At 36.1% G+C, this 13,664-nt stretch overlaps 1 protein-coding gene across 4 annotated transcripts; it reads left to right on the plus strand.

Annotated features, from left to right (window-relative positions):
* Window positions 1-3,241: 3,241 nt before the first annotated feature.
* On the plus strand, window positions 3,242-13,266 carry LOC121807173 (vesicle transport protein GOT1-like). Of its 4 annotated transcripts, XR_006051767.1 has the most exons (9): window positions 3,242-3,456; window positions 3,533-3,598; window positions 5,018-5,109; window positions 5,205-5,285; window positions 5,651-5,748; window positions 5,862-5,937; window positions 6,784-6,870; window positions 10,973-11,140; window positions 12,794-13,266. XR_006051767.1 is itself a non-coding variant. In XM_042207381.1 (7 exons), the coding sequence occupies exons 2-7, from the start codon at window positions 3,571-3,573 to the stop codon at window positions 6,814-6,816; spliced, it is 408 nt and encodes a 135-aa protein (XP_042063315.1). In that variant the 5' UTR covers window positions 3,248-3,456; window positions 3,533-3,570; the 3' UTR covers window positions 6,817-7,046. The 4 variants fall into 4 exon arrangements, 2 of the variants coding, with proteins under 2 accessions (XP_042063315.1, XP_042063313.1); XR_006051768.1 differs by lacking the exons at window positions 10,973-11,140; window positions 12,794-13,266 and adding an exon at window positions 9,591-9,820; XM_042207381.1 differs by lacking the exons at window positions 10,973-11,140; window positions 12,794-13,266 and having other exon boundaries at window positions 3,248-3,456; window positions 6,784-7,046.
* The last annotated feature ends 398 nt before the right edge of the window (window positions 13,267-13,664 follow it).

A 13,664-nucleotide genomic window follows, 5' to 3' on the forward strand; every position in this document is an offset into this window, starting at 1 on the left:
ATAGGGAGAAGGCTTGAAAATGTTAAAGAAAGTTTAACTATTTAATATTAGTGGGTGTAGCTATCCCACGCATTAAATTAAGATATTAGAGTTTTGGAAGATTCCATCTAGACATTTATAAAGCTTTGTAATCAAATTCGAAACGTCTTATTTATAAAAAAAATTTAGGTCGGCTTCAAATACGGAGTTATTGGCTTTTAGATTAGAGTTTAATGTGGGATGATGATGTGAAATTGAGAAGTTTGAAATACAAAATTTTGGGTTGTTTCACAGTTTAAAATTTTGAAAGATACTTTAAAAAAAATTTCAACTGTCTCATCAGATAAAAATGGGAGAGGTTAAAGCTAAGTTGACGAAGATAAAAGTTTTCGTGAAAAGATCACCCTACAAACGAGACAACGACATATTGTCCAATGCGAAACGATATTATTTCACTTAACTTGAACCTTCATCCTCCATTCAACAACGCCAAAGCATTACTCAGATTTTCGATCCTCCAAGCCTCAGTAATCTTCTACACTCAATTTTCACCGATGAGCTATCAACTAATATTCAATTTTTTTACCAATAGCTCACTCAAACCTGCTAGGAAAAAAACTTCTAAGGATTCAAATTTTAAAATGTGCATGTTGTATTAGAATTTAATCAAACTTCATGATTTTACCAATGTGCATGTTCCACAGTAATAGAGGCATTTCATTTTAAGAAATACTATTCTCTGTCTTATTTTACTATTTCTCTACTTTAACCATTTATTATCATTTTTTTTAAAACGAGTGCTTAAAATGAAATGTCTTTATTAGTGTTGAACGAGGGAGTAATAAATAAACTCTCTTTACTAGCCTTCATTGGCTCTGAAGGGACAGTCCATATTTGATGTCGCCAAAGATATTCCCAGTTGAAAAAAAGGGGGAAATTAATGATGATAACATGTGACCACTTCATACCCATTTTGTGTTATATATGTAATATATGGTAATTCGCTATATAAATAGAAGCAATAATTCATATATCATGTGGGTTTGTCTCTCTTCATTTACATTGAGATGCATGGATTTTTTGTATAATTTTTTGTTATATTTCAAACGGTGTTATGTCGTGGATCGGATTTCACTATTTAAATCCAAATGTCTACTTTCTAAAATTATTAATTGGATAGGAAATTTGGGACTAATCTTTTTTGCTTTAATCTACCAAGTTGCTGTCGAGAACCTTCCTAATAATAATTTAACTATTTCCTGGTTGTAATTTATTCCAATCAATTTTGCCATTTTGGATTACACGGTTTGGAGCTGGAGTTCCACCGGTCAAGGTAAGAATTAGCCTAAATATTTGTATGGGTTAAAAAAGTAGTAGTATAATATTTTTGACTTTTATGTAATTAAATTTAAAATTAAAATAACATTGAATTCAATTCTAAATCACTGTGAGTAGGAATTCTTATACCTGAAAATGCTCTGTTAAATTGTGTGATGGAAATTGTGATTTATGTGATCACAATTCTTTACAAGAATGAATTATTACTAGTTTCTATGAAGCATTTTTATACTTACCTTAATGTTTTATTGTGTTATAACATACTATGTCAATTATTATTTTATGTTCACATTTTTATTAAAAATATATACTACATGCTTCTCCCAACTTTGAAAATGTAGTGTAGTGCAAATGCCATAGTACAATTTAGTCATAGACTCATAGTAGTAGTATAAAAGTTGATAATTGTAATTGGGCTGGTCAAATCACATTAATCAATTTGGGCCTCTCCAGACAGGCCCATTCTGGAATTTAGGCTTGGAGTTCAGCATCAACAAATTTCATTTAATCTGAATGATAAATTTTTGGACAGAATCTATTTTGCAACTTTTAAAATTAGCTAAAAAAATAAAAAGTTGAGTTATTCTCAATCATCGCATGGCGACTTTATTTGGTGATTTATGAAATACTACTATTTGATATGAATTAGGGGATGAGTTTTTTTGTAATTGTATTGATAATTGAAAACAAATCCAAATTTCACTATTTTTTTAAATTTATTTTAAAAATTGGGGGAGCTGATTTGAAATTAATAAAACTTGTGTTTTTTTGGCAATACGCTCTTAAAGGCATCCTAAAATAGTGGAGCCCAAGTCCAAGGCCAAGCCACCAAACTTGGCTACGGCCACAAAACTTGGCCGGGCAAAAAAAAACTTGTTCACACAATAGTGGACAAGCCCAAGCCACAAATTATTATTTTTTTCATTTTTACTTATATTTTTATTTAACTAGAATAATAGTTAATGAACTATAAAATAAAAATAAATTTTTTGTAATTTAATAAAAAAAATATTCAAACCAAATCTTCGTTGTATTATATGAAGGGGAAAATTATACAACGAAAATTTTATAAAAACACTAAAAAAAACACCGCCACCGCCGCCTACTCGGTGGCGTCATCAGAATCCGACACTTCTTCTTCACCACCTTCGTCATTGCCGCCACCACTTCCCCCGCCGCCTCCTCTTCCCGTCTCCACACGCTCGGACGTCGGGGTCTCCAGTGTCCCCATCAACTGTTCCCATGTGAATCTATCAGATTCAGACAGAGGAGATTGTGTGGATTGGAATTGAGAGGATTGGAAATGTGTGGAATGGAATTGCTGAGAAGGGGCGTTGATCGCGTCCATGTTAGGCCGGTAGTCGCCGAACCCCGATTGGGGACGACCCACGTTCCTCTGCTGATGAGAGGAGGACTGACCCCGATACTAGGGTGCATGTTGTCACAGCGGCGGCGATTACGGACTCCACATTTGGTTTGGAAGGGGGGTGGGACTCGATCTCCACGGTTGAGAAGATGGAAAGTTGTCATATCCCGAGTCTCCATAGTCGGGGGAATCATCATCTCCACCTTGCATTTTTTAGATTATAAAAATTGTAGAGAATGGAAATTAGGGTTGTCCAAATGTGCGTGAAGTGAAAAATGGGTGGAAAATGGAGTACATATAAACAATTTTCGAAAATATTAAAAAAATAAAAAAATAAAAAAAGGATTTGGGCGGGCGCCGCGGCTCGCAGCAGCTACAATAGCGTGCCGCGGCCTTGCGCCCAAACGCCCTGACCCGGCCAGCTTGGTGGCGCTGAGTTGGGTGACCCCGCCGCGGGCCTCGGTGGCTCTAGCAATAGGGAGCCACTGCCCAGCCACACCGGGCCGTGAGCCGCGACTCCCCTATTGTGGACGTCCTAAGACTATATACGCGAAATCCAAAGGTTTTACAAATTTCCTATAAATTTGAAATGACAAATTGAGATTCGACTGCTGATCATTCGTCAACCCGTTTTCTGAATTTCTATCTAATCATGAATACTTAGAAGCATAATTTGATATAGTCCTCTGCAAGTCGATTTACTGTCAACATTTGCTTTCGCTTTGATTACAAAAGGCGAAATACGCGTCCATTCCCAGCCCTCACTCTTTCAGGTATTCGCTTAATGTGTGAATTAATTTGGTGAATTCTTGCTGTTTTAAAGGTAATTTTTTGCGCATCTTGTCACAGAACAATAAATCTCGGATTAGCTAGGTTGGATTGACAGGATGGCGTATGAATTGAGCGAACAGAAAAGTGAGTGATTAATTATTTTGTGGTTAATCTCTCTAGGTTTATTCATTTGGCTTGGTGTTAAATTTGTATGTGCGTCTCTGTAATGACCAGTTGTCGAATAGTATTGGGGTTGGGATTTGAATTTTCATGAAGTCTGTTTATACTGTTCTATTTTTCATTCTCATCCATGAAATGGATATTTCTCAACTGTAGTTTAGGATAAATATGTTCTGATACTCCTACTTACATAAACTAGAGGACATAGGCAAGAAAGGCAATTTGCTAATATTTCAGAGTTAATAGGATTGTAGTTTCCTTTCTAGGTCTAATTGATACAATCCGTGAAACATGAGGTATAGATGAATAATCTATGATCGTAGCACGATGTGGGTTTTTCTGCTCCTTTTGAATACTATTTTACCCTGTTTTTTGTTTGATTTAAGCAGGGTTCAATGCTACTTGTTTTCCTGTTTTATCTGTGTCATCATCGTAATGATACTTAGACCAGTTTGCTAAGCTATCATACTATCATAGTGGGAGTTAGTTCTCTTCATGTTTGGTGATGTTGATGTTCCACAAGTTTTTTAAGGCATATAACTAAACTAAATGTTTAATTGTTTTATGTAGGAAGCAAGTCACATTTTTCAGTGCCCAAAGGGTAAATACCTAGAAATAATCAACTTGAGCGTATTATTTGTTCTGAGTTAGAAAATAAAGGGGTGTAAAGGCATAGTCACTGCCTCTGCCTTCTGTTGAATCAGTCTTCTCGAAAGATCCCATAGCATATCAGAGAGGAGATTAGAGAATATTTGGAAAAAGGAAATAAGTAAAGAAAAATAAAAGAATGGATCATATGATTATTCAATGGATTTGTGAATGATATAGAGATAAAGAGACGAAAAATGGGAAAAAGAATGTGTAAGAAAAGGCAATGAGTATAAGTAGGATAACAATGACTTATGACATGGTTATGTGATGATGATGATATATTTAAGGTTTGAGTATATTGATGAATTCAATTAGGTATTCTGTTAGTATACTTAGGTAGGCAGGCTATTAATATTAAAACAAAATGGAAATAACAATTGGTTAAGCTATCTAGGATATGGTCAGTCGACACCGTATGCAAAGGTATCTTTTGGAGTGAACTATTAGTAGCATATAACCTTTTGCATAATTCAGAGATTGGGTGTGGTAGTCAAACAGATATAAGAGAGATCCATTAGCCAATTTATGCATGCCTGAGTATTTTTACCAGCCGTTTTGTTCGAAAAATGCTTATATAATTCAAATACATTAACTGTATATTGTTGTTGACATTCTGTGATTTACTATGCATCCGTTAAGTCCAATGCAATACTGATTGATAAGCTTTTTCTTTTAATTCATAGTTGATTCTAACTGAGATCTGACGCTACATTCTAATAAAATATTCCGCAGAGATTGGTCTTGGTCTGATTGGGTTTGGTATATTCTTCACCTTTCTTGCTGTAATTCTGTTTTTCGACAGAGGTTTGCTAGCTCTTGGAAATGTAAGATACTTTTGTTTTTGTTCATTAAGCTTCCTCAAATCCCCCTCTTCCGAAGGCATCTATTTATTTATTTTTTTCTTTGTCTTTGCCATCAGATCTTTTGGCTGACTGGTGTAGCCATTTTACTAGGCTGGCGATCAACATTGCAACTCTTCACAGACCGGAAGAATTATAAGGTACATGCTTCTGGAGAATGAAGACTGAAAAATATTACTAGTGTTTTTGCTTATTTTGGTACCCCAATCCTGTAGAAATACTAGTGGATACTGATAGAGTTAGTAATTGTTTGCAGAAGATAAATTGTCGTATTTGGTTTCAGTAATCCATATATTACCTGTTTTTCTCAATATTCCCTTATGTTTATTAATATATTTATGTGGATTCTGTAAAACAGTGTAAGTCCCCATAAGATTTGGGTATCTTCAGAAGGTACAAAATATACAAAAAATAATCATCCTTGATGAAAAAATGTAGTACATTTTATATACTCCATAATAATACTATCGCTTTGAGTAATTGACTATTAAATACTATCTAACAGGGTTCAGTTTCCTTTCTTCTCGGGATATTCTTTATATTTGTCCGATGGCCAGTAGTTGGTATACTTGTGGAGATCTATGGCTGCATTGTTCTTTTCAGGTATGCAATTGTCTTGATTTTTTCCCTGTTCTCTTTGTCTGTTTTTGGAATGGAGTCATTTGTAATATTTGCTTGACCTGGTCTTGACTCAAATTTTATCGTTCACTGTCCAGTGGTTTCTGGCCCTCAATAAAGGCATTTCTTTACCAGATTCCAGTAATTGGTTGGATTTTACAGTATCCCGCACTGGTGAGTTGATACCTACTTCTAATTATTTTTTGAAAAACGGATTTTGGGTTTTCATGGGATGAATATAGTGAACATGTGAAACGTCTTGTTAGAAAATGGTAAAGCTTTTCTTTCGTGATTGGAATGCAATGCAGAACCTGGAAGCTGGTCTTGTTCAGGTCTTGTATTTATGTGTTTTGCTTATAAATACTACCTCCGTCCTCGAAAAATAGAAACTTTTAAATAGACACGAGTTTTAATGCACAATGGATAAAGTAAGAGAAATTTGGTAAAGTAAGAGAGAAGAAAAGAAAAATGGGTAAAGTAAGAAATATGAAAAGAAAAATGGGTAAAGTGAGAAATATGAAAAGAAAAAGTAGTGTAAGTAGTGTAAGTGGTGTTATGAGGTCTAAGTCTAAAATAGAAAGATTCAAAAGTTTCTATTTTAAGGGACGACCCAAAATGAAAATAGTTTCTATTTTTAAGGGACGGAGGTAGTATAACGTGAGAACGATTGCAATGTTTGAACACTTTTGGCCTTTCTATATGTTGAAGTCTTTGTTAGAATCTGAATTTCATCGTCCTAGCTGATGCAAGTATTTGAACATCTAAACTTTCTGCACAGTATGCATAAGATGTCGACAATTCAATCACCTCAGTATCTCGTGAATCATTACAAGGCCAAATTATTGTTATGTCCTGAATCTGGAAATTGCTTTCTTCGTATTTCATCTAAATTTCAAGCTCGTTCTTTCTTTCTTTCCTTCCTTATGTGATGCATTTCATCTCTGTAAATGGCTATGCTGTACATGGTCACGTTATATCACGATATCCTGATTACTGATGCCTTGTTCAACTTGATTTCAGCTTATTAATCAGTTCACAAAGAGGTCTGCTTGACGGTTTTGATCAGTCCTAAAGATTTCGAGCAGTAGGATCATTGTGCACGGTTAGGTACTTAAATCTCTTCTTTCGATCAATCTTCGGTTAAATGACTCTACACATGTTGCTTCGTCACACTGTCAAAAATATGAGCTTTTTTAGGTGACTTGAAGAAAACATAATATTCAAACATTTGTAGTGGTTATCTGGTTGTGTCGATTAATGAAATTAAATTTGGTAGTTACAAACTGTACTGCCTGCAAGAAATAATGAGGGAGTGAATGAGGTCTGTGATGTTACATTTAATGATCTACATATAAAAATTAATATCTGTTGAAATAAAATACCCCATATACATTTATATATTACAACGTTTATATGAGAGTGTCCACAATGGGAGAGCCGTGGCCCGCGGATCGGTGCGCGGCCCCCAATTGTAGAGAGCCGAGAGGCGGGGCGCATGGCCGAGAGCCGAGGGCGAGCCGCGGCCCTCCACTGCAGCAGGCCGCCGTTCGCGGCTGTGCCGCGGAATTTAATTTTTTTTTTAATTTCGAAAATTATTTATAAAATACTACACTTCCATTCCATTTTTCCAACTCCATTTTACTTCCATTTTCCTCCAATCTTTCCAATATTTCCTTCCAATTTCGATTCAACCTTGCAACTATGGATTCCGACGATGAATAATTCCAACAAGCGGTAGATCTGGAGTTCCAAAACCTTGTTGCAGCGGTGCAAGGCGAAGTCGACGATGCGGAAGATGCGGCGGAGGCGGAGGCGGCGACGGTGGTAGTCCCTCGGCCATTCTATCATCGGCGGTATTTTGACCGTGATCATGCCGGGGCTGACCACCGGTTGATGGAAGACTACTTCAACGAGAACGCCCGTTATCTGCCAGAGGTTTTCCGTAGGCGATTCAGAATGTCGCAAAATCTCTTCGTCCATATAGCGACGTGTTTGGCGCAGCGGTTCAAGTGCTTCAACTTGCGATATGATGCCACTGGTCGACCCGGCTTGTCGACATACCAGAAGTGTACGATGGCAATTAGGCAGCTTGCCTATGCCGGGCCCGCTGACATGTTCGACGAATACCTACGGATGGGCGAAACGACTGCCCTACAGACGTTGGTGCAGTTTTGCAGGGGCATTAAGGATATCTTCAAAGTGGAGTATCTACAGAAGCCATCGGCCGATGATTGCCAGAGATTGATTGATATGCACGGGACTGCACATCATTTTCCAGGGTTGTTGGGGAGCATCGATTGCATGCACTGAGAGTGGAGGAACTGTCCGGTGGCTTAGAAGGGACAGTTCACTTCTGGTTTCAAAGGCAGACATCTCACGATGATTCTGGAAGCCATTGCTGATTACCGCTTGCGAATCTGGCATGCATATTTTGGGGTCGCTGGATCGAACAACGACATCAACGTTCTACGATCGTCACACCTGTTCAATGACGAGAGCCGAGGTAAGGGTCCGCAAGTTATATTCATGGCCAACGGCACTCAGTACAACATGGGGTACTATTTGGCCGATGAGATATACCCTCGCTGGCCCGTGTTTGTGAAGACTATCCGACAACCCGTTGGGCCGAAGCAAACCTACTTCGCGAAAAAACTAGAGGGTGCTAGGAAGGATGTTGAGCGAGCTTTTTGGTGTACTCCAAGCACGATGGGCCATTATACGGTGCCCGGCTCGACAATGGCACGAAAATGATGTCGCAGACATCATGATTGCATGTATCATATTGCACAATATGATAATAGATGACGAAGGAGTTGCTGCAGAGCGATGGACACCGGAAGATGGTGCTAGTTCGAGCTCGGGTATTGCCATGGAGCCCCTGCAGATGGGTGTACCACGTAGTAATGAATACTTGATCCAGCGGTACACCGATATGCGGAGCCAAATATCACATACATCACTGCAGGCTGATATGGTTGAAGAGGTCTGGAACCGTAGAAGGGGCGCCACAGAGTGATATGGGTTTTCGGGTTGTTGTTTTTAAATTAGAAAACTTTCGTTGTATAATTTTCCTATTTTAATATAATACAACGAAGTTCTTGTTACATTTTGGTTTTAGGTTGTGAATTTTTTATTTACAATCCAAATTATTTTATTTTAATTAAATTTATAAATATCATAAATTTAAAGTCTAATAAAATTTAATATAGTTAAATTAAAAATAACATTAAAAAAAGAAAACAAATTAAATTTTTTTTATAGAGGCATATTTGGTGGCCCTTGTTAATTTTGTTAATTTTGTTACTTTATCATTGCGAAGGGCCACATGAGAGCCACGAATGTTGGCCAGGCCACATTTGATGGTCTTCAAGGGCTACCATTGTGGACACTCTGATGGTATATAGCATAAAATTTACTACTAACATTTAATAAATGGGATGCCATTCAAAACTGGGATAATAAATGCAATCACGCCACAGTGCTGAAACAAAGTAATGAAGGTGGTAGCTTCATTCCCCATGCAGTTTCTGTCATTATGGTTTAGGTTGATTTTTTATTCTTGATATCTTCTTCCCAACTAATAGTCTTGTTTTGGCACTATGGATCGACCACAAAAATTAGTCACCTTTTTCACTAATAATACTTTAAATTTATTTTTTTTTCTGTTTGTTATTTTCACCGATTACATGTGTTGATTAAAAACATGTGCTGCTCATCAAAATAAGTCACTTATGTTTATCAAACACCTTTTTAAAATTTAATGACAATAACAAAGTTTCAAAAATTCTTATTTGTTCCTTCTAATCGATTTGGGAAAATTGAAACAGAGTTGATGGAAAAAAAAGATCTAAATGATTGCGGTGGTCAAGCAACGACATCGCGAGGAGTGAAAAGAGGAATTCATTCGACATTTTTTAGAAGCTATGTTTAATCGTCAACATTGTCACATTAATACAACTATAGTACTACTATTTATCCACACTACCAAAACTTCACCTAGTGTACCAACTTAGCATCGCATTCGCCTTCAAAAAATTATCGTGGGACAATTGCAATTTTCGAAACTTGGTGATATGCATTTAAATTTTAAAAGGTGCAAAACAAACTAGAATTCAACCAAATTTTGTAATTTGTGCGATATTATTACATTATTATTATTAGTCGTCACATTATTTCAACTATTAGTAAAGGATGATTTCCTTTGAGATTTTTTTTCTTTTGTTTCCTATAAACTAGTAATTCATTTTCATATATAGTTAGTTAACTCTAAATTTATGATTCATTAAATGAAGGAATTCTTTAGTAGGCACACCTATAAATTTTGCAAGGAGTAAATGCATAAGTACCCAAAAATAACTCTCTTTTATTTCTTCCCTCTGTGGAGGGGAAATTAAATGTCACTTGGATTTTCTCGATGCTTCGCTGAGAATTTGAGCATTAATTTACCATCTCTTAGTATAAATATAATATCCATACACTCATAAATAAATGTTATGAAGCGTATTTGGATCTTTTTTCTTACTCTGATTATAATAGTATATCATGTTGTATTTATTTATTACTACGCCGTTTGCGATTTAAATGAAGGAATTTAGACAGTTTTATAATGGAATGTGAGTGCAGTGGTTTTAGTAGATTGTGTGGTTCACATATCCAAAAGAAAAAAAATGAACTTTTAATTCCCGAAGCAATGAAATGGCAAAGTGAGCATCTTATCGCGGGCAGAGGGATTATAATGTCTTCCGCGAATGAGTTGGATTACTGAACATTCAATTTTATCTGAGGTGGCCAAATCTGCTAATATTATCTACTAAAAATCGTCATTTGGGACTGAAATCGATTTCGATTTCAATACAAAGGCCGAATTTTTCCTAAAATTGATTAGCAAAAGCAGATAAAATTGAAAGTTGAGTAATTGTGCAGTAAGTATATCTAACAAAACAACTTGATGATAGCCACATTAAATTCAGAGGTTTCTGTTGCTCAATATAATGAGAAGAAGTGTTATAAATGCAGTTTTTATGAGACTCAGTTGTTGGATTTAGGCATTGAATTGACATCTACTTGTCACCATTGAATGCTTTGGCCTGCCCCTCTTTTTTGTTTTAATTAATCTTCCAATCTCAATATATATACATCATCATCAACAACACATATGTTTGCATGCTGCCCTACCATATTTCTGTTGTTTAAAATGGAATTCACTCAGCTGTCTCTAGCCGGAGGGCTGTATGAAGATGGCAAAAGTGGCGGTGGTGACGGAAGTGGCGATGGTGGAATGAAGAGGAAATGGAACACAGAAGCTTTCCCAAACACAGTTGATCTTCAGCTTAAACATCCTTTGCCTTCTGACTGGGAGCAATGCCTTGATCTTCAAGTACACTCTTTTTTTTACCCTCATTTGTTTTTTCAATTTTGATAATATTCTTGTTTGGGATGGTTATGTTTTGTTAGAATTTTTTCTGATAATAGGTAATTCGATTATTTGTCGTGAGATCGTCACTCAATATTTGGACAATTTTAACATATAAGATTTTCTAAAATGAGAAAGTGGCTTGCGGGGGCTCGAGCCCCCCCAACCATCCTGGTGTTGGTTTGTCAACGGTATTTTAGGGGTGCTAGATTAACTCCGGACAAAAACCGAGATTATATTAGTATTGGTTTGATACGTTGTTTGGTAGATAAGATTAAAAAAAGTGAAATGTTTGGTAGCCTATATTATTTCGTAGATTAAGATGTAAAATTATGATACAAAATTTCCATCGACCAATTTCCGGCCAAAAATCCACAACAATGATAAAAAAAAATATCTCGGTTATGCATCGTCCAACAGTGGACCGGGTTATCACTCGGGCTATGACGGACAACCAGAGTGACAAAATTGAACGATACTTGAATAATGGTAGAGAGTAGGGATGTCAATCGGGCCAGCCCACCGGGTTTCGGGCCAACCCTATTCGGGTTGCGGGTCAATCGGGTGCGGGCTAATCGGGTTGTTATTTTTTCGGGTTATAAAAGTTCAGCCCTAACCCTAAAAGCTCGGGTTTCGGGCTAGCCCATCGGGTTAATCGGGTTGCTACCGATAAAATTAACATGCGATCAATCCAATAAATAATGGTAAAAATTAGTTATATTTATAAAATGTAAAATATTTAATTATAATAAATTTGAGATATATTCGTAAACTCAAATATTAACATGATCAAATACTAATATTTGAGATTTATGCAACATAAAACATAAACATCAAGAAATTTTAAAGCATGTTTAGAAATTTAAATATATTTTTTTAGTGAATTTGAAGTTTCTAATTCATTTATCTATTATTATATTAATAAAAACTTAATATATAATTTATATATTTAATATATAAAATGGAAAGTTATTTTTTCAGTAATCTGTATTATAAAATAATCAATGAAGTGTCGAATTAGAGTCAAACAAATAGAACAATATAAATTTTATCGGGTTTCCGGGCCAGCCCATCGGGTTTTCGGGTCTGGCCCTAACGGGTTGCGGGTTAATCGGGTGCGGGCTAATCGGGCTGTAATTTTATCGGGCTGGAAATTTTCAGCCCTAACCCTATAAATTTGGCGGGCTATTCGGGTCAGCCCACGGGTTGCGGGCTAAATTGACATCCCTAGTAGAGAGACCGTGTCGCCTCATCATTGGTCAGGGTACCAAGGTTTCTCTCATCTTTCACTTTATTGGTCAGTCGTGCTAAAATAGAACTGCCGAAAGGGAGAGATTAATAAGCAGAAAGTGCACAATGCATTAAGCCAAAAAAATAGACACGGACCGGTTTCTAACCCGGCTCGGTTGCCTAATAAGGCAACTATCAAACATTGCTTTTGTATTGTTGGACCAAAAGTAATAATCACCCAGCCTATCACCCCCACCATGCATACCTTAGGTGTATATTTAGTAGTAATTTTTATCATATTTGTTACATTTATTCCTATAATTTTTTATATTTAGAATCGTTCCTAATACATGTGACATGTACTGATAATAAGCATTTTTTTTATAGTCGGGCAGAATGTTCTATGTGAACCGGAAGACATCAAGAAAGAGTTGGATGAGGCCAGAGGAGCAAAAGCTTGACCTTGAACTCAACATATCGACGGACCACGACATCGGGCATAAGGAAAACTCATCGTCGTCGTCATCAAGTAACAATATGATAGCATTGGCTTGTTCCAGCTGCCATCTTCTTGTGATATTATGTAAGACTTCACCCACTTGCCCTAACTGTAAGTATGTCCATTCTCTTGCATCATCTTCACCTAAAGCCAAAGCCCCTTCTAGTTGGGGTCTTTAAACTTTGATGGGCACCCCTAGGGGTAATTTCGGAATTTATGTAAATTGTATCCACCTATCCTCTTTAGGCTTTTGGTGTTTTGTGTTGGCTACTAATTTAAAATTCCGCCCATGCCCTTGTGGAACATTTACTATGTCACAACTATTGGTAATAGATGGTATTAATTTCCAATGATTTTATTAGGTGGTTCTAATTATCTTGCATTTTGGAATGTTTTCAACTTTTTATTTACTACTAATATTTTTTATTTTTTTAACATTTTTCTATAACGAAATGCCATGATATCCTATTTGTAATATGTTGTTGATTTGGTTTCAAATGAATGACGTGTTTGAGTTCATTATTAAGTGTTTCGAGAAAAATGTAGTGAAATTTGTGGGCGATCTCATCTTCGTAGATTTTTTTGGATGTCACACTAGATACAATTTCATCAAAATTAAATTCGATGAAAATTTTGAAATAAATACAAAAACATATTATTTTTACTGCTAATTTTTTTTAAAGTGCGGAACGGTCGATTTTACATTACAAATAATCGAACTCTACAAAGTAGAAAGAATAAAGAACAAAAGGTACCAAC

The sequence above is a fragment of the Salvia splendens genome, chromosome 6 (assembly GCF_004379255.2).
Source record: "Salvia splendens isolate huo1 chromosome 6, SspV2, whole genome shotgun sequence".
NCBI lineage: Eukaryota > Viridiplantae > Streptophyta > Magnoliopsida > Lamiales > Lamiaceae > Salvia > Salvia splendens.

Excerpts from the sequence above, each read along its gene's own strand:
- LOC121807173 (XM_042207379.1), top strand. The coding sequence starts at position 10,919 with ATGTTTGCATGCTGCCCTACCATATTTCTGTTGTTTAAAATGGAATTC. Across the intron at positions 11,141-12,793 it reads AGCAATGCCTTGATCTTCAA|TCGGGCAGAATGTTCTATGT; the intron begins GTACACTCTTTT and ends TTTTTTTTATAG.